The sequence below is a fragment of the Dermacentor albipictus genome, chromosome 6 (assembly GCF_038994185.2).
Source record: "Dermacentor albipictus isolate Rhodes 1998 colony chromosome 6, USDA_Dalb.pri_finalv2, whole genome shotgun sequence".
Classification (NCBI taxonomy): Eukaryota; Metazoa; Arthropoda; class Arachnida; order Ixodida; family Ixodidae; genus Dermacentor; species Dermacentor albipictus.
The window spans coordinates 104,175,791-104,203,270 of record NC_091826.1 but is presented as its reverse complement, the minus strand read 5'-3'; the positions used below and the strand labels follow the sequence as shown (position 1 = coordinate 104,203,270).

Here is a 27,480-nt window from a genome sequence, read left to right as displayed (position 1 = left end):
TTCACTTCGTACAGCATGCGGATCCGAATAAAAATTTCAGTCAGAAATTTGAGCTAGAAGTTTTGGTTTCGTCTTGACTCTGTTATTGCTGCGTGGCTACGGCTTGGTTTTATTGTTGAGTGTACACCTTGGCAGCACACGTGCAAACCACGCTTCACGAAGTGCATCTTTTTTATTCTACCTTGAAGGACCAACATGTCCGGACCACAAAAACAGTACTCGGCTGCTTTCAAAAGAAAGGTTATTTTAGCCACACAGGACATCGGCAAAAGTGCTGCCGGGAGGCAGTTTGGCGTCAACGAAGGAAGCATTCGGGGATGGCGTCAACAGAAGGAAGCCCTTTTTGTGGCCCGAACAGTGGGACATTCCCGGAAATCAAACTTGCCCTGACGGAGTTCGTACGCCAACAGCGAGCCGCGCATTTAGCTGTGAGCGTGGAGCTTATGCAGGCAAAAGTTAAGGAGCTTGCAAGAGAAAAAGGGCTACCGAGCTTCGCCTTTAAAGCGAGCGAGCACCGGATTTATCGCTACATGTGCCGTGCTGGATTTTCCTTACGCCGCTGAACTTCGATTTCGCAAAAGCTGCCCAGATCGTTCGAAGAGCTGCTTGTGGCTTTCCAGCACCGCGTCATCTCGCTGCGCAAGTCCAAGAACTTTTATCTAGGGCAAATCGGCAATGCTGACCAAACGCCAGTTTGTCTGGACATGCCATCGCCCCTCACCGTGCACGAAAAGGGCTCTAAACACGTTTATGTCCGGTCCAATGGCAATGAGAAAATGCGAGTTACCGTCACGTCGTGCACAGCAGACAGATGCACGCTCCTGCCCTATGTCGTCTTCAAGCGCAAGACAATGTTAGAGGTGAGGAGCTGCCAAAAAATGTGGTCGTGACATGTCATGAGAAAGGCTGAATGAACGAGAATCTTGTGCTCAACTGGGTAAAGTCCGTCTGGTGTAGGCGGCCCAGCGCACTGTTGCTGTTCCTGTCCATCCTCGTGCTGGACGCATTTCGTTGCCATTTGGCCAACTCAATGAAGAGGCTGTTTCGCAAATCTGGCACTGAACTCGTTATCACGGGTGGGACGACATCTCAGCTGTAACCTTTAGATGTTTGCGTGAACAAGCCGTTCAAAGATGCAGTCAAGTGGTGTTACGTAGATTGGATGCGCTCAGGTGAGCCTGCAGTGGCGCTGACTGGGCGGCTGAAGCGGGCTTCGCCAACCGCGCTATGCACGTGGATTGTGGATGCATGGGTCAGCATACCAGAGGACCTTGTGCATCGTGCATTCAAGAAGTGCGGCATCTCGAACGCACTCGACAGCGCAGAGGATGAGTACCTCTAGGAAGATATGTCCGACAAGGAACTATCCGAAGAGGGCGCAGCTGAGGAAGACAGCGATTGAAGTGCGGAGAGCAATTTAAATAAATGTTTTCCTCACTCGTATTACACATGGATAAACCTTTCGCTTTTCCATTTTGCGTCCCAAAAATTTCACCTAGTACTATTTGCGGCTTCGTATTATACAGTCGACTCCCAATAATTCGAAGCCGTTTAATTGGAATTTTCGGTTAATTAGAAGTGAAGTGCTGGTCCCGTCAGTTTTGCACGCAATCCTATGGAAGAAATCGCTCGATAATTCGAAGTCCTCATCCAGTGATATTATTTAATTGGAAGTTTATTTTCAGCCGGGATCCTCGAGGTGACTGTCATTCTTTGGTAGACATGACATGACATGACATGACAAGAACTTTATTTGAGTCCTGAGGGACTGAGACCTCGGGGAGCCAAACCGAAGGCTCCCGAAGATCAAGTCGGTGGCTCCGCCCACGATGGAACCGGGAGATCAAGTCCCGCGGCAATGTCGTGGGCCCTCTGGACAGCCTGGAGTTGAATGTTGAAGTTGCTGCTCTTGAGAGAGTCCTGCCATTGTTCTTTCGTGATGGGTGGAGAGGCGTTAAGGGCTGGGCACAGCCAGAGCATGTGGTCAAAGGAGCATGAGTCATGACCACATTTGGGGCACGACTGTGAGTGTTCAGGATCAATGTGCAATTTTTCAAGTGCTGCAACAGCTCCGTGCTCCGCGTTGGTGTCATCGCCACCGCAGCCGTCCGTAACGCCGCCCTTCTTGGAGCGGTGCGATTATTCATTGCTACGGCTGCCGTAGCCTCTGCGCTCGGCACCGGCGGGAGGCGAAGCGGCTGCCGCGCGTGGCCGGAGCTGATCGCGGAGGCCACGGGGGTGCCATAGGTGCACGCAGCGCTGCATACTTGCAGTGGCGAGATTGAGCGGGATTAGGCTTGTAGCGGTGCTGTGTGCGCAGCGGGAGGCCCGGAGCAACGAACTTCCTCCCAGCCATGCATTGGCCATGCTCTCAGTGCAGACATCGTTGCGATGAAAGCCTGAACGCTTGCAGCAATGTTGGGGATCGATGACTTCGTTTCGTCAGATAGATGGTTGACGCGCTTTAAAGATCGCCATGACCTGGTTTTTAAGAGCGTGTGTGGTGAAAAAGCGTCCGTTAACCAGGAAACATGCACCACATGGAAGGACGGAAAGCTGCGTGAATATCTCGGCGAGCACAGACCAGAAGACATCTTCAATGCAGATGAGACTGCACTCTTCTATCGGCTTCTACCAGAAATGACCCTGACATTCAATGACGACAACTGTGCTGGGGGCAAACTCAGCAAGGAGAGGGTGTCGGTGCTTATTGCGGCAAACATGACTGGCACGGAACGATGTCGCTTACTTGTGATCGGGAAAGCCGCCAAGCAATGATGTTTTAAAGGCGTAAAGACACTGCCTGTGGACTATGAGCCGAACAAGAAAGCGTGGATGACGGCCGAAATCTTCAAGAGCTGGATAACAAAATTGGACCGCAAGTGTGCTTCTCCAAACCGCAAGGTGTTCCTTGTGGATCACTGCAGTGCTCACGTGAATGTGCCAGCCTTGGGTGCAATAGGCCTCGCATTTTTGCTTGTACACAACAGCTGTTTTGCAGCCAATGGACCAAGGCATCATCAAGAATGTTAAGGTCCTGCACAGGCGGCACCTCCTGGAGCGCATGACTTTGTGTATGGATAACTCCGCAAACTACGAGGTGAGCCTGTTCAGTGCCATTCACATGTTAGCGTGAGCATGGGATCGTCTGAAGCAAGAAAGAATCGCAAATTGCTTTAGGGCTTACGGTTTTGTGGCAGCTTCTTCTGAGGATGCCTCTGCAATTTCATCGGAGGAAGCGTCAACAAGCGGGCTTGATGGCACTGATTTTTGGTGATGCTCTCGGAGACGTCAATTTTGAAGATTATGTCGCCGTAGACAAGGCAGCCAAAATGTACGGTGCACAACGGATAACGAGATTGAGGAGATTATTCGGCCCCAGGAAAGCGACAATGACGTTGAAGACGAGCCGCAACGTAAGGCTGCTGATGCAGCTGTGGGCCTTGCTCTCGCAGCCGCTGAAGGTAACGCGGACAAAGCGTTCCGCCACATCTACAGCCTGCAGAACTCGCTTTCAGCAGGGCGATTTGGCAAGAAGAAGCAGAGCAAGATGACTGACTATTTTTCTTAGAGAAAATACTCGACTTCGTTAATAATAAAGTGTTGTTTCTGTGTTTTGTGCTTAATTGGAAGTTCGTTTAATTCGAAGTTTTTTGCAGTCCCCGTGAACTTAGTATTAACGGGCATCGACTGTACACAGGTTTTACGGTATTTCTTGCAGACGTGGCATTAAACTGAACCCACTGCACAATGTCACCTCTGTGCTAAACCTGAAATAACATCAGCAAACGACTTAGCTGGAATGGTCGTGTGCACCCGGCACTCTTATTCGAGCAACACTCAGTATATGAAGACACCATGATACTAGACGAACGTCATCATTTTCCTAAAGTGCCAAGGCTGGCCCAATATAGCCGTGCGATACCTTCAAGAGTCTCGCCCTTCTGCGTCGACGACGTGGCCTGGTCCATGTGGATGACTGAGCCTCCGAGCCTTTGCATGGCAGCGGCAAAGCTGCACGACGTCCGTGTGCTCACCTCGTAGAAAACCGAGGCCATCACCTTGCCCTGGTGAAAGGTAGGAAGGGCAATGTGAGCTTGTAAGTGCCTACACTGTAAAACATTAGACTAAATGATTATTAAAATCTGGGCTTGTTGGTAATACATTGTGAATACACAAATAATCCGAAGACGACAAACATGGTGCCACTGCACAAATGCACTGCCGTCTTCTATTTTTTTGTACTGCTTGCACATCAATAATGTTGCAGTTAAACTTGGAAACACCATGTTTGAAAAAACTCTTTTTGAAAGGAATTTTAGAAAATAAATACGAGTTATGCTAATTCCTGTTGCTTGGCGCTAGGCCCAAGAAGGGACACCTGCCTAACATCACAGCCTGATGGCTTGCATGAGTGAGCCTTTACTAATGTGCTTGAAGGACAAGTCAGATGTCCAATTCTTGAGTTCTGGGCTATATAAGAAACCCAAGCTATGCTGGCTGGTAGATTGTTTACAAGTGTAATGACACATAAGATATGCAAACTTCAGTCACTAGCCAAGTCAAAGTGGGGGAGGGGCAAAAAAGCTATGAATTCATTTTCCTTGTTGGATGGCTCTGGTTTCAACCACCCAGAGTTCTTTTAAATTGAACCCAATACTTAGTAGACAAGTGCATTCACATTCAATTCCATTAAACGCGGCATTGAGTCTGGGAATCACAACCCCAGGAAAAAAGAAATGCATATCTCATGCAATGTGGGCATCAGTACAAGCAAAGCTCTCTGTAGCATTTGCGTTAGTTGATGGTGTTTGGCCGTAATGTTGAAGGCAAATGTTTAAGTTATTGAGCGCTTGGAGCCATACAAAAGTGGCGGGGCGATGTTCTCATTGCGTGCACCACTTGTGTTTGTCCACATGGTACACAGAACACACAGCGGGACGTGTTTGCTTGAAGAGTTGTTGTGGACCATTGTCCATAGCCTACGAGAAGGTTAGCACTGTCATTGCCTAACACTGCACATAGCATCGCGGCAGAATTGATAAAATTTAGTTAATTTATGGTGCTTTACATGCCAAGACCCCAATCTCATTATCAGGTGCGCCGTAATGGGGGACTCCGGATTAATTTTGACAGCCTGTGGTTCAGTAATGTACACCAAAATCTAAGTACAGCAGTGTTTTTACATTTCTTCCTAGTCGAAATGTTGTCACCATGGTTGGGATTGAATTCACAACCTCGGGCAACATACAGGGTTCATGCTGGTGTATGTGACAAAAATTCAAGGGTTTTTAAGGACTTTCAAGGCCCGGTGTGTGGATTTTCAAGGACCACAGGCAGCGCCATAATTATACATGCGTGTATAGTTATAGAATACGTACTGTGTCCCGTGACAATTGCCCCTTCCCACGCTTGTTAAGCTTCACTGCAATACTTCACGTACGCTTCACCGTGTAAGATTGCTCTGCTGAGGCGCAGCTGCCTTTCAGGAACCAGCATTATGCAACGCGTCATGCTTTCTAAGCTTCGAAGCTATACGCGATGATTACAGATGCGAAGTTGGTGCGATTACTGACAGCAGCAAATTCTTTCAATGAAAAACCTGGCACCGTACGGCAAGAACCTTAATAGTGAACGTCGAAGCAGCGAAGCCTAGTGTTGCAGCGGTGGTAGCTACGGCTGCCAGCGGATCGGCGTGCGAGAGCGTTGGTTAATTCGAGGCAGCAAGATAATTAAAACGGTGGTGATGGCTTTGATTAATGCCATTTAGGACCTGCGGTAGAGGCAAAAACCACGGAAAATCGGACAGCGAAGGGTTCTTGCGTCTGAAATTACAGACGTTCTTACATGTACATCGACTCTATGGGACGCATGGTGGAGCCTCAAAGCCGTCCGCGCTATCGGGCATTTAACAAAAATCGGCCGTCCGGAAAATTGGTTGTTGACTGTACATAGGCAACTCCTCCAGCCAACAACACGGCGTCAAAGACAATTTGTAACGAGTCCTCTCTTTTACTTGAGCCAGCAGTAGGTCGCGACTTTCGTTCCCTTTCAGTAAAATTACAGCCAATTTTCCCTTATTGAAGCACAAATTCCCTGCGTTTTCCCTGAGTTTTACCAGACAATTCAAAATGCCTGAGAATTCCCTTTTTAACAAAATCGCAGTGGGAATTCAGGAGGGAGGATAGAAATTTTCTAAAATGCAATCACTGGAAATTTAGTAAAAATAAATATTGAGGAAATTCAAGGATCTTCAAGGATCTCCGAAAATTCCAGGACTTTTAATGCCTTGAAAACAATCTTTTAAAATTCAAGGGTTTTCAAGGGTTTCAAGGACCCGCACGAACCCTGACATAGCAATAATATACCATGTTGCGTACAGAAGTATTGTTTTGCTGGCCAATCACTTGCATATTGTGGTCTTGACACTGTGGTGCTTTACTGTGTGTTTGCGTCTGCACGCCCTGCGTCAGTCCCCTGCAGGACAAATTTGAAGGATGTTTACTTTCTCAGAAATAGAGGGAATGTACAGTACTGTACCTTGAATTAACGTTTATCCCCTCAGTCCTGACTCCTCAGCTATTGCCCCATGTAGTACTGGCCTTTTCCTTATTGAAGAGACCGCAAACAACGCATGCTTTCTGACGTCGCATTGCCTCTCCCCTCTGTGGTGTAGGCGAGCTGCCACGAGTGAAGAGTGGTAAAGTTGTTCAGTGGTTTCGCAACTGTGTCACTGGCTGAAGGGGTAGGACATGCATGCTGTTCTACCCATCCTCTGCCTCCTTCTGTTCTATATGCGTGCACAAAGGCAAGCGCTGCAGCTTCTGCAATGCTTTCACGGGGAGAGGTCATTGTGACAACTCCCAGATATCTTTAGAGGACGTCGTGGCCAAGCTTCCCCTAAAATATGCGTGCTTTTCGACATACCTCCAGCACTCCTACCATGTGCTCTCAACCACCTCCCAACATAGCATGCAGAACAGCGACAGTGACAGCAGGGGCAAAGTCCAAGGAATAAGCAAAGGAAGCAGTGCTTTAAAGGTTGGAAGGCGATTCAACCTGTAGTTGAAGCTGACAAAAGGCAATGTCTTCTGGGCCGAGTTGGGGTTGAGGATGGGGTGTATGAACCACATAATTTATGGTTGAATCCACGCTGGAGCGATGTTTCATCAACTTCAACTAGAGGTTGAATCGTCTTCCACCTTTTTGTCATCAGTTATCAACATTGGCATCAATCACTTTTTTCTAAGGCTGTGAATTTAGATTTTTAATTTTACTATATATCAATCAATATCACCATCACAATTAGCATCATCACTATCATCATCATGAGCTCTGTCTTTGATGGCACTGCTTTTGGGATCGGACCACATTGTCAAACATTGTCTTCAAAATCAAATTCTGGGGTTTAACGTACAGAAGCAACACAAAGACTGTAAGAAGCACTGTGTTCGTGAAACACTGTGAAACACAGCTTACAAGAAACAAGTGTGCCAGTGTCTAAGTACTACCCTCATTAAAATATGGCTACAGGCGCTAAGAACTGAAACCTGTCCATCAGCAACAGAACACCCATAGCCACTAAACCACTGTGACGGGCACAGCCTCAGTGATTATTAGTTTATTACCCACCTTGAGCACATGGTCGAGAGGACGGTCCTTCTGCACAAAGACACTGAAAGCATGTGCCAAATTGAACAGCGAGTGCATCTGGTCTTTCGAAAACATGTCGGCAGTCAGGATGTGTCTTCCCTGCAGTGCGTTAGGGATGTCTGGAAGGCTCCACAACTGGGACACCGTGCCCCCTGCCGTGGCCCCACCAGAAGCACTCATGAGTGGACTGACGCTGCGCAGCGATGACACTGCACCTTGTGCAGATGCCGTGCCTAGTCGTGTCCCAGGTGGCGCTTCATCGGACGAGCTCGCTGTCGCCGCCATGCCGGTTGGCACCAGCAGTCTATCCGGGAGGCCCAACTCTTGAAACATCTTGTTGTACATTTCTGCCAAATGACAAAATAGAAAGCTTTTAATTTTTACATAAGCTTACCTTTACAGAAGCTTACGAATCTTACACAAATGAGTTGCTTGCATACTTTTGGTAATTTTTACCAATTCATCTGGGGCAGTTGGCTAACTGCGACAAAAACAACTGTTTATAGTGTTAAGAATAACCCCGCTTAACCATTTCAGTGTCACTGACTAAACAGTATGTTTCTATGTTTCTGTCCCACGATGTCACTGACGTACTCGTACATTCTCTGCTCTCTCTGGTGCAGTTTGTGCAACTTCGTGTGCAGCAACATGAAGTTGGCGAGCTCTGAGGCAGTTTCGGCAACTGATGCATATTTCTAAAAGCACATATGCTCATTTGTCCAGGATTCCGCAGTACAGGTTTTTGTTAGTGCACTGTGGAATGCAGATCTACAGATGGGAGATGACTTTGTGCACCACTACCATGGCGATTCCAAGTCCAACTACTCATGCTGTAGTGCAAGGCCACCACTGGGACTCTTCGATATTTGGAGTTCTAGCAGCCCGCTAGTTCCGGCCCTGACAGGAAGTCACGTGGGCTGGGATCCCAAGACAAACCGAACCTGCCCGAAGTTTGCAAAATCGAAGGACCAGGCAGCTGGCCGAATGTAAACATGCTGCCAGCATGCATCACCCGGCGAGGCCGGTGCACGCTCGGCGTAGTCGGCCCATTTATGCGTTGCCAGCTTGAAAATATATACAGTCGAACCTCGATATAACGAAGTCCAATTTGCAGCCGAAAATTTCGTTATATCGTGAGTTTCGTTAAGTCGAGGTTCCTACATTTCAGCAGTCCAAATAAAGATGCAGGTTCTTGGAACACTCATGGTGTATGGCAGGAGTGTTCCACACCCCTGATAGCGTATGGCACCTTGTAGATAGCAAAATTACAAAGATAACCAATAAACCCCGGAACTAATAACACAGCTAAGAGTGTGATGCCCGATAGCCAGCGAGTACGAACGAATTTTTCTCCATTACGCGTACGGCGAAGAGCAGGTCTGGAGCAAGCGCCGCGCCTAGTGCTTATAGCCGCCACTAGAGGTGGCCATCAGTGCGATCATCATCGTGAATTGTCATCACTAAAAAAAAAATAATAACATTTCCTTTCACGAAGACATGGCAAACCGTGGCGCAAAGAAAAAAAATTATGCACATACCAGAGCTATCAACTTGAACATTCTTTCGAAGAAAATTGCAAGTAGTATTAACTCGGTGGATCCATGAGGCCACCACTTACCATTACAGCGCTTAACGCTCGCAGCCATCGGATGATACCGTGCTCAGTAAAGCAATGACGACGTTGATTCATGAACGCTGGAATATTTTTATTACTTCCCGCAGAGCAATCCTATGCAACTCAGGTGGAAGCGAAGAAGTCCTTCAGCTTCATCTGCCGCTTTTTAATAAACATTGGGGTTATAAGGCACTCGTAGCTTGACAGGGCTGCTAAGGCTTGCTCTTACGCGTGTGCGCCCGCATACATGCGTAAGAGATTCAGCGCACCCATGACTTGCTTCGGTGTAGCTATGCTGCTTGCCACCTGGAGTTCTTCGTCCGAGTTGTCGTCGTACATTTCTGTATCTGTAACGCTCTGGATTATTGCGTCATCGTCCAGCTCTTCAGTTGTCACAGCGCAAGCATCGCTGAAGACAACGTCCTTGAGTGTCATGTCGCTTGGAGCACCTCCCTGATCGCAGAGCAGCTGCCACGAGTCAACGACATCTGTAGTGTACGCCATACTTTCGTCACCGTCATTGTACTCACGGCGAAGTAGGGCCTTAAAATTAAGCCGAAAGTCCGGGCTTGTTTCATGACCATGTCGCACTTCACTGGCAGGGACCGATCATGCATTTCAGCGACGTACGCCGCAAGCTTAGCCTACAGCTCTCGAAAGCGTCCACACTTCGGCACGTGGGAAATTTCTCACTTGCGGTCACAGGTGAAAATTTTGCGTCGCTGCAGTCGCCACTCTTGCACCAGCCGTTTGTGATTTGTTTCTTCGGCGTAAAGGATGGCAGCCCTCTTGAACGCTGCTGTGAACGAGTGCCAAACGATTAGTGGGCCTGGAGCACTCATGACGACTGGGGAAGCATACAAGTAGCACGTAGCCGGCAGTCAAGTGCAACGCGTCAAACCAATGCTAATGCCTTTCAACAGTGAAAGAAACCCGCGAGCGGTGTCTGCTCTTTCATGAACTACCGATACTCCCCGCAAGCGCCGCCGTTCTGAGGGTGCTGCCGCAAATGGGAACAGCGGCGCTTCCATAAGCTATAGACAGGCCGGTGATTCCAACAGGCCGGTGATGTCATAGCGTGACGCGTTCTGGAACTTCTGACGCACTCCGGCTAGCACTACAGGAGCGCGTTCACTGCAGGTTTCATACGTACACGATAGATGGCGCAGCGGCACGTTCTGCTCCATGTATTGAAGCGCGCGGGAAAAATTTGAGCATTAAAGGGAGCATGCAAATCGCTGTATGCCCGGCTAAAGTTTTCGTCTGCCTGTCAAGGAGGCTCCTGGTACGTGCAATGCGCGAGGACTTCGTTAAATCGGAAGTACAGTATAAAGTGACCTCGTTAAATCGCGAAAAAAAAAAAAATACATGGTTTTCAAAGGGGCAGAGATTGGGAAAAATAAAAAGTGCGTTATTCTGAGAATTTCGCTAAATTGAGGTTCGTTATATCGAGGTTCGACTGCAGTTGCATTCAGGGATATGATCACTTTTGCGTGACTTGGCATAGGACACGCACTGGGCCAACCTCACCTTGTGCAGCACAACAGATGGCCTCCGACGCGTCCGGTGACAAGATGCGAAATTGTGTGTAAGTGATTGTATCCTCGAAAACGATAGCTCGAGGATCCCTGCTCGCAGCGATCACCAGCGCTGTCAGCGAAGTTGGCTCGGTCCATTTGTGTTTCTGAGGGTGGGGCGGCTTAGAGCTACGACCGTAGCCCATTCGTGCTCAGAGTGTTGAAATAGCAATGAGAGAGGCATGCAAGGCTGTTGATACGGAGAAAGCTGGAAAACAACGTGTGGCAGCATGCAGCAGCTCAAACTTTATTTCTTTTCGAGGATTTCGCATTCCATTACCTTTCGGCCTGGGGGCACTGTAGTAAGCGGGTATATTTACCATAGAAAACATACAGAGGTTGACGGTGCAGCAGCTTCTCATTGTTATAACTGATATATTGCTAATACCGATATCTTTTTAAATAGGTTCAACTGTATTCCCGATAAAATCGCTTGGGAGCATTGTAGCAAATGATTTATTTCGCCACATACCACATACAAATGGTGATTGTGCATCGAGTGCTCGTTGTTATATCTGATATTGTGTTAAAACTGGTATCGTTATAGGTGGATCCGACCGCATAGTATGTGTAAAAAACAGCGCCGTGCGAGTGTGGAACTTTTGTAGGTGGCACACAAAAATATCTGCACCAACAGTGAGAATTACCAGTAGCTTCGTATCGTATGACTAATGAAAAATCGGGCCCCTCGGTTAACCCCCTTTCTTCTGGTTTAGCACAGTCTAAGGTGGCTCAAGACTGCAGTTCAAATTGACAAATTATCCAAGAAGTTATGTGCGTGGGGAGGCTAGACTCTCAAATGTCCCCAGATGTTGTTTCCCCCGCATGACTCTCGCGCCTCCTGTAATACAGCTTCTCCTCGTAGCTAATCACTGGTGGTGGTCGGTGGGGTCGCAACATATTACGAGAGATGGCGCGAGTGTTACATTGCTAACGTTGCCTGACAGCGAGGCTATTCGAGTGCTACAGGGAGTAAGCTCTTTATCTTTGGCTCTGGGTTGGGAAGCGCCGCAGCTGCTCCATGCGTGCGGCGATCCATGCTTCTAAGAGATCGTCTCACGAGGCTTAGGAGCAGGTCACCAGACCGGACGAACACAATCATTCAAATGCGCCACTGTTTGCATGACTGTACATGGAAACAACAAGCGTTCGTGTCCAGCATGGGGCGAACATTTTCGCTTCATATCCAGTTGCAGTACGTGGGACTTACTAGATTTGTTGCAGCCTATCGGCATGTTCTGTAGATAGAAATTCGGCTAGCAGGAGTTAGTGTATGAAAGGTGCAATACACTTAAACCTCGATATAACGAACTTCAACACAACGAAATTCTCGATATAATGAAGTATTTAACTTTTGATAACCTCTTGTCCATAGAACACCATGTAATTAGAACCTGAATATAACAAAGTGTGTTTGTATGCGATTTCAATATAATGAAATTTCGCTTCTAATGCAAAGCAATGCCGAGACAACAAATGCAAACTTTTGCGAACGCATACGGTCAAAACGATTTAATTACAAGCGGCTGCTTGCAAACGCACCTCTCAAATCACGCACGGTGCAACAAGAGGTACTCCCAAAGTGAGGCCAGTTGCGTATAAAGTACAAGGGCGATAAGATCCAATTGCGCCCCGTGCACTTTGCGCTTTAGGTGCCAGTGAATGTGCGCGAGGGTGAGAAAGGAAGGTGGTGGCTTCACGCACGAGCGCCACTTCTCCGCGTGTGCAAAGGGAAAGAGGGGCAGGGGAGTGAGCTCGCCATAATGTGATCAAGCACATGCAAGGGGCGAGGCAGGGGAGAGGGGTAAGTTCACATGCGTCACAATTTCTGGCTCACATCTCGACCATGGCTGCACATGGCTGTAAGCACGGCTGAACACGTACGCAGCTGTGCACCCTGCTTTAGTGGCAATGTGCCGGGAGTGTAAAGAGTGGGCGTGCCGAGACGACGTGGCACCATGTAAGGTGTCTTCCCGCGTGTTTGGTATTGGAGGTTGCGTAACCTCGAGTTTTGGTGACCCGTTGTAGCGAGAGGCAGATGAAGCATTTGCTCGCTGCTGCCGGCACTTTTCCCAATAGCGTCGTTCCAGTGCGGGCGACGCTATCAGCCGCGGGGGCGGAGTGCACGTAAAAGTGTGGCTGGCTTCGCTCAATTCGTAGTGCCGAGAAGAGATATCATCGACATACGTGGCATGAAACTGTATTATTTGTCGCAGACTCCCAAATTTATCAAAATAAATCGTTTTCCTATTCAAGTTTGCTTTCTTCGATTTCCTGATAATTAAGAAAATTTTGCGGTCCCTTTCTGTGTAAGAAAAACTGATTGGCAACTGTAGTTATTTGCATAAAAGGTCAAATTTCAATCAACAAAGAAAATTGTCGATTTTACTTACTTCGTTATATTGAGGTTTAACTGTGTATGCCCTTGTGCTTGCTTGCACTACTGTGTTGTCCTTACTTTGTCCCAGGAGCATGTGCAAGACCCCACATGTGTTGGCTGTGCAAGTTATTAGGCTAAACATACATTTAAATATAAATTGTGGGACCAGAGGAATTCTGCAACCTGTATGCTAGTTTGAATAAACAGCAAATGATCAAAATCTTAGATTCTTAGAACTTAAGATTGCCTTTACCTTTGGTCAAAGATTTGACAGAGTTTCGCCACTGGCCCGGCTTTCCTGCTGCAGGGCCTGTGACACCAAATGTCTCGGAAACACTAGAGCTTCCCTTTTCAGGCGGTGCCTGAAACAAACAGGAAATAATCGGCTCCAGCTTAGACAGTTACAATGCAAAGTCCCCACCACATCACAAACATTACCACATTCTTCTTTTGGAACAATGTGGCCACCACGGATCAAAATTAAAATAAAAACCCAGTATTCAGCAGCCGAATTGTACAGCTAGCAACCTTGTATGCTTAAACGTGCCTGCACTGAACACCCTACCTCAAAAAAAAGCGAAGGAATGTGTTACCTCTAGACTGAAGTGTTCACTGCATATCAGCGATGCTCCCAGGCAGTTCCTAAATTAGAATTTCACAACCACATATGATCAAGCATCTACCGCAAGGCATTGCTCAAACAAACATGCACTGCTGCAGACAGCACACACTGTTATTAAGCCCGTTCTAATTAGAGTCAAGAGGCAGGACTTCTCCTACACTTTGTGAGCTCGAGAAGAAGTTCCAAGCTCAGGTGCATTTGCAAACACAATAGTGGGTCAGTGAATATGGCAAATCAGTTCTGTGGAAGCCTGCAAGGTGGTGGAAAGTACATGAAAGGGAAAAGTTGGCATCCACCTGAAGTGGGTTGCTGCCAGTGGGTGCTTTGAAAATGCAAGGTATCAACTTACATGTGTGAGACTTGTCATACTTGCGCTACGCTCGAGATCCGAGGTGGCCATGACATCTTGCCCAAAGCCAGGGTCCACAAGGACCTGCAAGGGAAAAGTAAAGAGTTCAAAATGCTGAATTGTTGCAGCGACTTGTTTGTGATGCTGAGCTGTGCTGTTTGGTGTGTCAGAATTGTACCACTTCTGCAGAATGATCATCACGGAAAGCAAGAGAGAGCAATAGAAGATGCCAGCATGAATGTGTGTCAGTGGAATCAAAACCTTGTCCGTGTTTTTGCTAAAAAAATTTGAATTCTGCAGTTTTATGTGCCAAAACTGCGATCTGATTATGAGGTACAGGTAGCGGGCGGTGGAGTAGATGGTGTAAGAACATACCTGACCATCGACGAAGACCACTTCACCCCGGATGACCACTCGACGAACTTGGCCGCGAACCTTGCGGCCGGCAAAGGGCGTCCAGCCAGCGCGACTATACGCTGGAGCTTCAGGTATTGTCCATTCCTCATCTAGGTCAACCTCTATGTAAGTGTCTGGCTGGGCTGGAAGGTTGAAGATATGCCTTGGGTTGTTGTACATCTTCTTGATAAGGGCCTGCATGAATAAAAATGAACGCACATATATAGTAGACTTCCATTAATTCGACTGCAGTCAAATTCATTTTTCTGTCAATTCAATCCTGACTGAAGGTCCTGCCTGGCGCCCAGAATTCCTACTGGCCCAAACTTCCGTTATTTCAATTTCAAACTTGACTGGTCGGCTTCGCTGCAATACAACAGTGTTAAGTGGTGAAGCATTTCAAGGGCCCACTTTCATGGGACATAGTACGCGTCTCTTTAATTATACATGTGTGAATGCGCTGTCTCCAATTACAGTACAAGCACACTGGCAGCCATTCAGAACTCTTACTGACGTTGCAGTGGTGACGAGCCCTTTTGTCACCTGCCATGCGCGTCTTGTATATGAGACCGTTAACGGGGCCTAGTACATATTCCTTAATCAAGTGAATGCTTGTAGCCTCTGCCTTATAAACCTATGAGCCATTGCACTTTTTGCTTACTTACTGGGGTATCAGCCATTGATAATGATAGTTTTTGTGTGCGGACACGAAAATTCTTTGGTACTCTAGCCAGATACAGCTTCGCTGCAAAAAGTTGAGGGGATGGCTAAAGTCAACGAAAGAGTGGGGGTCTACTTGAAACTCTTATGGCTTGCCAGTAAACTTATTAGTCATCTCGGTGCTTGTAGTGTGACCAGAGACAGTGCATGTGCAAATTAAGGAACACATGCTATGTCTTGCAAAAATGGCACCCCCACCCCTCGATTGATATGCCTCACCCCATAACATGGCTGTATTGCAGCGAAGCTACCTATTAAAACAATACTGCTAAGTGAATCAACAGTGTTTCAACGTCATTTATGCCTTGTGTTTAATTAGACCCGACGAATAATTCAATCAGTTTCATCGGTCCCACCACAATTTAATTAACCGAAGTCGACTGTATTAACATCACAGGGTGCGCTTAGCAATTCACTCTTCCAAAATCCCGAGTTTTCTAGGTGTTCCTTAAAAAAAATTGAATTATGGGGTTTTACATGCCAAAACCACAATCTGTTTATGAGGCATGCTGTAGTGGGGGATTCGAGAAATTTTGACTACCTGGTGTTCTCTAACATGAACCTAAATCAAAGTACATTGGTGTTTTCGCGATTCGCCCTCATCGAAATGCGGCCGCTGCTGTAAAATGCGGTATCAAACCGCCGCATCATGTGCACGCTGTCAATGCGCATGCGCCGAGTTTCTTTTCTATGTTACTCTCCTGATCCCCCTTTCCCCTTTACACGCATGCAATAAATGCTTGTGTGTTGTTCTCGGTTAAACACTGGGTCTTCAACGCCTCCCTTCTTGCATGATGGCAGCTAGGCTGCCACTGCTATGCTACAGCTGCCGTGGCCAAGATTCGATCCCGTGACTTCGTGCTTGACAGCCCAACACCATAGCCATTAAGCAACCACAGTGGCTTAGGTGTTCCCTAAACTAAGAAAGATTTTCGTAGTGGAAAAATGAGGGAACTACAGGAGGCACTATCCCTGTTGAGCAGCAACAAAAAAATTTTTGCAATGGCAGCTGAAAGAGAAAGCAGGGTGCTTCGCAACCTCTACTGAATGCTCGGCATTTGTGGTACAAAAAATTTATTTTGTGGTCAAATAGAGATTTGAGGGCAGGGAAACGAAGAGCTCACCTCCATGGTTATTTTCCCTTCTGCCACGGCTGTGAGCATGAGTGGCAGTGATGTCTCGAGCCCTGGGAAGCCAGGCGGTGCATTGGGCTGGATCTTTTCATCATAGGTGTGAGGCGCTGCCAATGATAAGAATGTGGTCTGTGTAAATTTACACCTCAGTACACAACATTACAAAGTGCCTTTTGTGAGCAAGTTCTATTCACTGATTTTTGGATGCACTTTACACAGGGTTTGTCCGTAAAGTAATGAGACTGGGCCTGGTAAAAATAATGTGTTGATGCGCTCGGTGCATATGATTAAATTTCTACAAAATAGTCTCCTTGGGCATCGATACACCGTTGCCAACGACATTCCGACGCTGCAAAGGCTCCCTGGAAGTCAGCTGCCGTAACCTCTCAAAGAGACTCTGTAACAGCCTGTTGGATGGCGGGAACATTGTTAAAACAGTGACCTTTCAGGCTTCTCTTGAGCTTTGGGAACAGGAAGAAGTCTGGCCAGGCTCACATCGGGGTTGTATGGTGGCTGCGACAAGGTTGCAACCCCTATCCAAACCAGGCTGGCGGTCACAATGAAGGCGGTGTGGGCTGGAGCTTTGTCGTTGTGGAGCTTCCAGCGATCGGCTATCCCCAGTCGTTTCCATTAGATGGCTCCGTGAAGGCACTCGAGGACTTCTTTTTAGAACACAGCATTGACGGTTTGTCCCGGAAGTAAAAACATTTTGTGGACCACCCCACGCTTGGAAAAAAAGACAATGAACATTCTCTTTACCTTGGAATTCAACATTTTTGGTTTCTAGGGGCACGGGGAGTTCGCGGCATGCCACTTTAAATTTTGGCACTTGGTTTCGAGGTCGTACTGGAACACCCATGATTCGTCGCCTGTTATTATGCCGTTTGAAAAGTCCCGTTCACTTTCTAACTGCAACAAGATCTCAAGGAAAACGTCAACTCGCCATTGTTTTTGTTCATCCCTCAACACTTTTGGCACCAATTTTGAACAAACCTTGCGCATATTCAAATTTTCAGAAATAATTTTGCGCATACGGCAGACATTGTCAGCTCCTGACTGGAAGCTTACAATTACCATTGAAAAGGAAGGTGTACAATCAGTGCATTTTACCCGTGCTGACCTATGGGGCAGAGACTTGGAGACTGACAAAGCTCGAGAACAAGTTATTTAAAGACCGCACAAAGAGTAATGGAACGAAGAATGCTAGGCATAACATTAAGAGACAGAAAGAGAGTGGTTTGGACACGAGATCAAACAGGTACAGCCGATATTCTACTTGACATTAAAAGAAGAAAAATGGAGCTGGACAGGTCATGTAATGCTCAGGTTACACAACCGTTAGACAATTAGGGCTACAGAAAGGGTACCAAGAGAAGGGAAGCGCAGTCGAGGATGGCAGATGACCAGGTGAGGCGATGAAATTAGGAAATTCACGGGTGCTAGTTGGAATCGGTTGGCACAGGACAGGGGTAATTGGAGGCATAGGCTGATGATGATGATGAATTTCGTGAGCAGTTGTTTTGCACATGTTGAGGTCTTCGGCGATTAACCTGATACTGAAATAACAGTAGGAGTACACGAGATTTTAAAAATTTTTACTTTGGGCACATTTACGTCCAAACCACTTGTTGAATGGCGTCCAGATCGTTCCTTGCCTCCCAATGGTCTTCCGTCCGTTCTTGAGCTCACTGAACCGCCAGAAAACCTTGGCCCTTAATGGGGCGTCGTCTTTGTAAGCTTCCTTAACCAAGGCAAGCATACTGGAAGTGGTTTTTCCCAGGTGGGCAAGTAAACTTCACTGAAAGATGTGATATGGATTAATGAAAACCTTTTATGAAGATTTCATTTTAAGGACTTATTATCTGCGTAGCCATACCCACATTTTAGATGAAGCCTCGTATACCACCCAACACAAGCCTCGTATACCCATATACTGTCATTTAAAAATAAATTGAATTATGGGGTTATGCGTGCCAACACCACAACTTGATTATGAGACACACCTTAGTGGGGGACTCTGGGTTAATTTTGACCACCTGGGGTTCTTTAACATGCACCTAAATCTAAGTATAGAGGTGTTTCTGCATTTTGACCCCATTGAAATACAGCCGTCATAGCCGGGATTTGATACCGCGACCTCATGCTTTGCTGCGCAACACAAAATCCACTTCGCAACCACGGCATATCATACCATGATTCCTGTGATGGCACAGCACTTGTTAAAAAATTCCCATAGATGGTGGCGCCAGATTTCCTTCTGGGTAATATAGTGAGAAACTCAACGGTCTCGACAAAAACAAGTGCGGAATGTCTACGCACAGCCCACCTTTTGTTTTCTTGATTTTTTTTTGTTTCTAGCTGCTTTGTTGCTCTGGCGCTTGTAGCCATCGTACTCTGCTGTGCACGCCAATGCGTGCGGTGCCTTTCATGTAAACTATGATGCCACTTTAGTGCCATTATTGCTTCTCTTGCACGGTGCTTTATTACGGAGTCTGAAGAACGCAAGAATGGGGTTGCCTTGCGTCTAGTGGATTTCCCACATCAGTGATTCAAAGGACCTCGTGGGTGTAAGTTTGAATGCTGTGAACCAAAGCGTCGATGGCGCTGCTTCCAGGGGACTTGTGGATGAGGCGGCTATTTTGTGTATGTGATTGTTGCTTGCAAGCAACAAAAGGAATTTTTTGGACTGCGTCACATGGTAAGAGTTCTGTGAAATATGAATAAGCTACGAAAGCTGCACGTTACGGACAGACTAGTGCTTGTTCATACATTACGAGTGTTTGGTTTGCTTGATTTTTATGGTCAACCCACCCCAAACATGAAGCCATTTTTTTTTACTCGAACTGCCAAGATTAGGCAAGCAATGCTAAGAAACAAAGTATTAAAACTGCCAACTTGGGCCCCAACGAACCATGTATAGATCGTGTTACACTTAGGATTGGTGCGAGTATGTTCTAACGATTCTGTCAACGCTGCTTATATAGAACCTACAGTGAAACCTTGTTAAATGGTAGTTGGCCGGAGCTCGGAAAAAGTACATACTAAACGGTAGTACTGCTTAACCGGAATAGCATGAGATCGCCCTTACCTGTCAAAAATGAAACTATGAGAAAGTGCGATGAAAGGGCAGAAAACATGCAGAATTTATTCACTTCGCATGAAAAAAGTCTTATTTTCGTTTGATGTCGCAGCAGGCTAGCAGCAATGATGGTGGCCTCAAACTCCCTTAAGCTGTGTGCCCGATTTTCTGCCTGCCCCCTCTTCTCTCCAAATACCTGCACGAGGCTGACGTAACGAGCAGCATCTGTTACTGTTGGACCTGAATTACCCGTGCTGTCGCTTTTCGTGTTGTCCTCATCACTGTCATTAGGCGACACTTCGGCAATAACAGAGGCAACAATGGCGAAAAATCGAACCTCGAAAAGTTGAACCTCCTAGCCGGCGTACTTGCGTTTTTGCTGCAGCATTGCTGACTAACTTCTCCTTCACATTCCAAATGTCACACACCATAGTGAATGGCAGATTCCTCTCATGTGCCAGCACCAACTTCTTTGTGTCACCTTCGACAGCACGAACAATGTCCAATTTTTCTTCTATGCTGAGCACCCAGTTTTGTCCTAGCTTGCATGACACCACAACACGAGCCACAACGCTCCGACTCTGGCATGGTGGCGAAATTATGTTGATGTGGCTTCACCCTTCCAAGCGCCCTCTGTGTTTGTGCTTGGAGGCCGTTCCAATCTCTGAGGCTCGTTGTTCTACCGGGCCGATGTACCGCTGTGATTTTGCGACAAAAAGTGGAAACACTACGTGTTAACCGATATGTGCGCAATAAGCTGGTACGGTTTATACAGATACAAAACACATTACGTTCAATGGCTGCTGAGTTGGGGATTTGACTTTACTACTTTTAAAACGAAACTACTGTTTAGGCGGGTATGGTTTAATGAGGTTTTACTGTACTCACACAAATAACTGAGTTAGCATTTGTGAATGTATTCAAGTACAATCGAACCCTGCTATACTGAACCCATTTACATCGAATTATTCTGTATATTGAACAATTTCTGAACACAATTTCTGAGTATATATCATGAAAATTACGCTTATGTCGAACAAAAATAGCAGCGACTCCCGATATATCGAACGACAAGCAGCACAAAAGTGTCCCCAGAAGTTGGCTTTCCCTTGCGGCGGCAGGGAAACCTGGCAGCACAGCTCCATCTAACCGCTCTCCCTACCGTGACTGTGCCACGTCGGGTGAGCCGTCGACACTCCCCTGCAAAACAGGGTCCTGGCTCGCCCGCAGCGCTTGCTCAGAGTCAATCAAAGGCTCTTGTGCTCTCATCCTGCAAGATGGCGCAAGTGCAAGTTGTCTTGCTGCTTTACTGGTTCATTGTGTTTGTGCCTCGTAGGCCTTCTCCCACAGTGTTGCCATGATGAAGCAGCAGAATTTGCTTTTCACCATGAAGCTTGAAATCATAAATCAGGTCTAATGCGGTGAGAAGTCGGATGTACCAGCAGCCTGCAAGATTCCGAGAAGCACTCTCAGCACGATCTTGAAGAATAAGGGGGAGATTAGGGCTAAAGTGGACAAACTCGTGACCCGGTGCCCGTGGCACCCGACGCGTATGCACAGCCGTGTACAAGTGGTTCCTCCGAAATTGCTTCAGACTTCTGGTGGCTTCTGGTGCGTTGCGAGCACTCTGTCGCTACGATGAACGTGTCTGACATTCCGTCAACCACAGGCGAGCTGGGGGTTTCGACGGATGGGTGGCGGCATAAACTCAAGCTGATGAAGCAACTTTAGCATAGATGTACGTGAGCGGCCTGATCAGTCTGCACAGTCCAGCCACCTGTTGGCACAGAGCTTAACCAGCCAGACAAAGAGCTAATATTGCTCTAACCAAGTGTAAAACATTTTAAACGTTTACAAAAGCAGTATGTTAACGATTACATTCCTGCGAAAAATTTACACCATTAGTAAAGTAGAATACATTTCGTTACTGCTACAGTGCATGGTTGAGGTCTGTGACACCTGGCGGCTGCACCGTGCGATCATTCCTGTTTGCGCTTCTGCTCATCCTGTGAAACAGCACGGTCAAGTGGCCAGGAACTGTCCCCTCGCTTGCGTTTACCCGAATACCAGGCTTGCGAAACGCTATTGTGGTAGTAATCCTTTGGTGTAAAGTGGCAGCCGCAAAAAAGCAAATCCTGGCGTTCATCAGATACTGATAGTCCGATGTGCTGCAGCCACTCCGCTCGTCTGCTGCCTTGTAGAGGGACACAATGTCACAGCTTGACATATTGCCAGTCACTACATTTACCACCCACAACACAACAAAGGTGATTTCTAGAGCTCACGAAAAGACAGATCGACACTGACCGCGGAGCCCTCGTCAAGACGGAGCACGTTGTAACGCAAGCAGACGACACTTGCTGTGTGCCGGAAGTGCTTAAGTGTACTGGGATATTATTCTTGTGCATTCTCTTTTTGTTACTTTCTTTTTAGTGAAACAAATGAACTAACATTCTAACTATTACGAACAACATTCCGTATTTACACAATTGTAAGTCGACTCGAATGCAAGTCAACACCCCCATATCGCATGACAGAAAAAAAAAACAAGAGCATACCCGAGGCCGCATTCGATAACACAAATTTATCGGTAGCTGACATGGTCACTGGTCTACTCGTCTTCACTAGTGCTGCCATAGTCATCGCTGCTACGGTCCCACAGCGTGTCGTCGTCCAGCGAAATTTTACATTTGGCAAACGACCGCACCACAACATCTTGTGGAACAGCAGCCCACGCTGAATGCACCCAACCACATGCAGCCGTCAGGGAGACTCTTTTGACAGGTCCGGTTGGCGTAATTTCGCGGTCTTCTGCCGCCAGCCACTCGTACTCACGGCGAAGCAGATCCGCAAAAGGCGAAGGTCCGGGCTTGTTTCATGACCATGTCGCACTTCACCGGCAGGGATCGATCACTCATTTCAGCGACGTACGCCACAAGCTTAGCCTACAGCTCTGGAAAGCGTCCAGACTTCGGCACATGGGAAATTTTTCACTTGCCGTCACAGGTGAAAATTTCGCTTCGTTGCAGTCGCCACTCTCGCGCCACCTGTTCAGAAACATCGAACTTGCGGCCCGCTGCGCAGCGATTTGTTTCTTTGGCGTAAAGGATGGCGGCCCTCTTGAACGCTGCTGTGAATGAGTGACAAATGATTAGTGGGCCTGGAGCACTCGGGACGACTGAGGATGCATAGAAGCAGCACGTAGCCGGCAGTCAAGTGGAACACGTCAAACCAATGCGTTTCGTTAAACTATACAGAAAGCTAAGCGCAACAGGGAAAGAGAAACCCGCGAGTGGTGCCTACTCTTTCATGAACTACCGATACTCCCCGCCAGCGCCGCCGTTCTGAGGGTTGTAGGGGTTTTAGGACAGACTTCGGGATGAAAACAAAACTTGGGAGTATTTATTTTACATTATATACAGAGAGGTGAGACTCAAGTAACAGTCGTACAGTCATTATGGGCCAGCAGCAACTCGGACGCTGCGGCCCGAGGCAAGAAGTTCGAGAGAGGTCAATCAGGGAATGCTCCAGAATGCTCTGGAATCTTCTTAAAACCCTTCGAGCACTGGAAGTCGCGTCATGTTCGACCAATGGGAGAGTCCGCTCAGATGACGCCATTTTCGGCCAATGGTTGGCGCCCGTGCCGCAGTGCCACACCAGGCGGCTCACTGCGGTCTTGCCTTGCTGACTTGCAATGCTCCGTCAGCCTAGAGGGCAGGGGGTGACAGCGGACGAAGGCAGACACGCTCAATTACAGCCGTCATGTTGTCACGGTGCATTACAGCCGTCTTGGTTCGAGACCCCCTTTTCTTCGCAACAGTGTCGGGCTATCCCTTCGCTTTCTGGAAAAGTCAAGCATTGAATAGTTCTCCGGCGGCACACGACCTGGGGGCCGCCAACTTGTTTGCACGTGTCCTGCCTCAGGAATGTGGCATCCCTGCTTCTGCATTCCTCAATTAGCTGTGCTGCGTTTCGATGTGGTCTGAGGAACTTGAAGTAGCCTCAGGAAACGGCGCCACATCTAACAGGGTGCCACCGCGAATGGGAACAGCGGCGCTTCCATCAACTATTCACACACCTCCATAAGTGTTGCGTGCGCTCATGCATGCACTGTAAAACTCTCAAACATGTTGAAAAACCCTTCCGAAAAGTGAACAAACACACAGGATAGCGAAAAGCTACGGGTAGAGCCATAGAGCAAACATAAAATTCTAACTACGTTGCAGCTCCCGTTGGTCTCACTTTTCTGCCGGTGCCATGTTTTGGTGTTGATTGCAAGTCGACCCCCCCCCCCCTCCCCCCCCCCCCACTTCAGATTTTCAAATTTTAAAAAAGTGGTCGACTTACAGTCGTGTAAATACGGTTTGTTCACTGTAAAGTTCGAAAAATTATCCATGACACGCCCTGGGCAGCCAATCAGATAGCTCGCCCTACCGACGTCATTAGGGCAATTTACGTCAAATGGGTAGGGGCGGCTGAAAATTCAGCCGAGCAGTGTGCTGCGATCGGCAGCAATGTACATTTTTAAAACCTTATACTAAATTACAGAATTTACGTTGAGCACTTAGATGCATCAATGATCAGAAGGACCTACTCTAATGACTCAGTATCTCTGTACAAAATTGGCTGTTCAGGGTCCCTTTGAGCTGAGCAGTGCAATGTAGCCACTGGGCTATGGCAGCAAGTTCATTACAACTAAATTTCTTCTAGTCAAACAGGCAATGTGTGTGTACACTGATGGCATCATGCCCACTACTGACTCACACACCATGGTCAGTGGCAATGCAGTCAATGATGTCAATGTTGTCCCAGAGCGCCTTCTGGTCCTTGGCTGTCATCAGCGGTGGCTTGACCTTGGCCACATTTGGGCCAAGCCGGTCGATGTCATCAATGGTGAGGAACAAGTGGTGCGGCGTCACCTCGCAGGTCACCGCGTGCCCCTGTGCCTTGGCAGCCTTGATTATAGCTATCTGCATTACAATGTACAGTTAAGTACAGTAAACTTGCAAGGAAACTAAAGCAATCCACATGAAAGAGCACGGAACAGCAAGTGTCTGTGTTAAGCAAGCAATGTTTGCCAACCACCTTATGAGGATCACTGCCAAACACACACGGCAGCAGAAACAAGTCTGAATGGTCACAAGTGTACTTAAAAAGCAGTGACCAAATATTTACAAATGCACCTTTTCAGAATAAAGTGTTACCTAGCATTGATTTGTAGGTGCTGCAACCTTACACAAGTCTTAAAACATATTTCTTTTTATGCTGCTGCTCCTCGGCTTTTGCTAGAACTGATTTTTCTCTTTGTGCTATGGCGATTCCACAGAAATGTGTACTAAAGGGCCCAAACATCAAGTTTGACATTTTGCGCTGCTCTTTTAGGTAAATGAGCTTTGCCCTCGAACCACTTCTGCAAATCAGAACATACTATAAAACAGATACTGTGTTTATTTAGATAAATAATGACACCTCAACATTAGTGTCCAAAAATCAGTGGTTGCTTTCCATGCATGATGGTTGCGCAGCTAAACTTGTTACTGCAAGCTGCCGTGTGTTAAGTTAAACTAGCACATATTACAACTAACATTGCTAACTGACCTCTATAAAAGATTACCTAATTTGTGCTGTCTAAAGCACTGGAGAGGCCAACAGAAATAAAATGTAGCTCATGATCATTGTCTGTCAGGGTTATGGGTGCAGCGTGGTGTTGATTGCACGACTTGTGCAGACGTCGCAACTTGTGAGCCTTGTACTCAGCAGCCTTAAGGGGGCACCACATTAGGCTAGGGCACGATACATAAGGGCCTCGAGACAGAGAGAATAAATGTTCTTTGGTTTCCGTACGCTGGTTGTCTACCTCGTCCCTCATTCCAAGATTGAACATGGTGTCAGAATGGCCATGTTTAAGATAGACTTCGGTGCAGAAGTCACTGCTGTCTCGCAGTCTTTCCCGGGCCGGCTGCGGTGATTGGCCAACACCGAAGTTTTGGGCCCTGGCAAGCACACATTTTCGATACAACAGAATTTCAAAACAATTAATTCAGCGGTCTCGTGATAATTGTTATCAGTAGACTTCTGTTAACCTGACTTTGGTTAATTTGATCCTGAGCGAAGGCCCTGGCCAGCACCTATGCATTTCTATGAGCCCAAACTTACATTATTTCGATCCTCAAATTGGTGTTCACGACATGATTTGAACTTTACCAGTCAGCTTGCACATGCCTCATAGCTATGGTAACCCCAACAATGACCCCTTTAGTGGCAGCATTACTTGGTGGAGCTCAGGGGACAGTGAATACATTTCATCTCCCATTGAAAATGCCTACTTTGGGCCTGCCCTTGGAAGATTTTCAAGCAATAACGGTAGCTCAACAATATCTGATTACAGTATTTATCCAACTTTAATTTGCATCTTTCTTTTTTTCCATGAAAATTGGGCAGAGATTTGCCTGCACAGTGCAACAAATACAAAACTGAACCGCGTTAGCATGCTTTAACGCATAACACGGCAGCAATACGGCAAAGCAGACTTTACACCACAGTGCGGTAAAGATGACTATGAAAATGACTACCATCGTGCAACACATTCAGGGTTTGTACAGAACATTTAACTCAACTTTCAATAACAGTTCAACGATTTCAAGGATGCAAAAGGCTAAAATTCAAGGAGAGGAAAACAAACCTTATTCCTTCACAGACACGGAAAATAAATTTAAATTTTCATCTTAGCTGCAATGTTCTGGAGCTAAGCAGCTTTTCAAAGTTGACTTTCCTATTGTAATGATGTTGATAGCCTTAAAGCATGATGGTCAGTAGAATTCGGCTTCAGCCAAAGATACCCGTTGTGTTAAAGCCATATGGCTGACACTTGCTTTCCGCCAGATATTCTAGAACCCAGGGCTTGACAGGTCAAGCCGTGATGGCTGCAGTGCGACCACCTAGCAAGAGTGGTATGGCATGGTCACTTGATCTGGGTTTGTCTACCTCTACAATGGCAATGGTAACTTAGACAAGCCTATCGTTGGTGGTTGTGGACATGCCACATCGCAATGCTTAGTAACACTCTCAAAAGAAAATATTTAGGATTGTTTTCCGATAGACAGGGTCCATGGAAACACACCGATGCGAAGTTTGTTACTTTGAATGTTCAAAAGTCTCCCAAACCCAGTTTTCAACGAATTCAAGGGGTACATTTATTTTTTCAAGGAGTTTTAAGTTCCCTTGAATTCCTTTTCCAAATTCAAGGATTTTCAAGGATTTCAAGGAGGTGTATGAACCCTGCGATATTCACGCTTGCCCATGTTCCTTGCTAAAAAGTCAGGTGTGCGTTAAGTTGCTACTTTGTTTAGGAGATTTAATGTGATTGGTGTGTTAGTTTTCTACTTCAGATCACAAGCACAATAACAGCCAATGAAAAAAAACTGTGACAACTGCGGTTCTTAAAAGACTCGCCTCTTCCTCCCTGGCGACATGGCAGATGTGCACGGGCCGCTGCTGAAGGCTGGCCAGCAGTATGACGGCTGCCGTCCTGGGGCCCTCGGCATGACAGCACAGGGGCATGTGCCTCGGCCACTTCTCGAAGTGCTGCACATTCAAGGGGAGCACGGCGTTAGTTTCGTACTTGCACCAATGCAGCCGTCGGCACTCTTGAAAATCAAGGTCTCTTCCCGAGTCACTTTGCACACATGTGCTACTGCTGCCACTGCCACACCTTCGTCTAAAAACATGCGATTAGATTCTTGGCTTGCCTGCAAACTTCTAACTACTTGGGGATTATCAGGTTACTGAAGTCGTGGATGGCAGTAGTAAGGCTGGTAGCAGACTCTTGCAGCGTTTTTTTTCCGGCTACAATGCATATGAAAAATTTCTGCATTAGGCTATTGGTCCGTTGAAGGAAAATCATAAAAGGACTGTACGTGAACAATTATACTGCTGCCACCACTTTACACCAGTAGC

At 47.0% G+C, this 27,480-nt stretch overlaps 1 protein-coding gene across 3 annotated transcripts in view; it reads right to left on the bottom strand.

The window, feature by feature from the left end:
* r (carbamoyl-phosphate synthetase 2, aspartate transcarbamylase, and dihydroorotase rudimentary) overlaps positions 1-27,480 on the bottom strand; it is a 187,027-nt gene that overhangs the window by 29,259 nt on the left and 130,288 nt on the right. For all 3 annotated transcript variants that reach the window (XM_070541176.1, XM_070541178.1, XM_070541177.1), the window contains 8 exons: positions 26,977-27,108; positions 24,293-24,494; positions 16,437-16,552; positions 14,572-14,787; positions 14,197-14,280; positions 13,479-13,587; positions 7,633-8,000; positions 3,926-4,067 (listed from right to left, as the gene is read on the bottom strand). In XM_070541176.1, the coding sequence (XP_070397277.1) occupies positions 3,926-4,067; positions 7,633-8,000; positions 13,479-13,587; positions 14,197-14,280; positions 14,572-14,787; positions 16,437-16,552; positions 24,293-24,494; positions 26,977-27,108 (1,369 nt within the window). The remainder of the gene's footprint in view (positions 1-3,925; positions 4,068-7,632; positions 8,001-13,478; positions 13,588-14,196; positions 14,281-14,571; positions 14,788-16,436; positions 16,553-24,292; positions 24,495-26,976; positions 27,109-27,480) is intronic.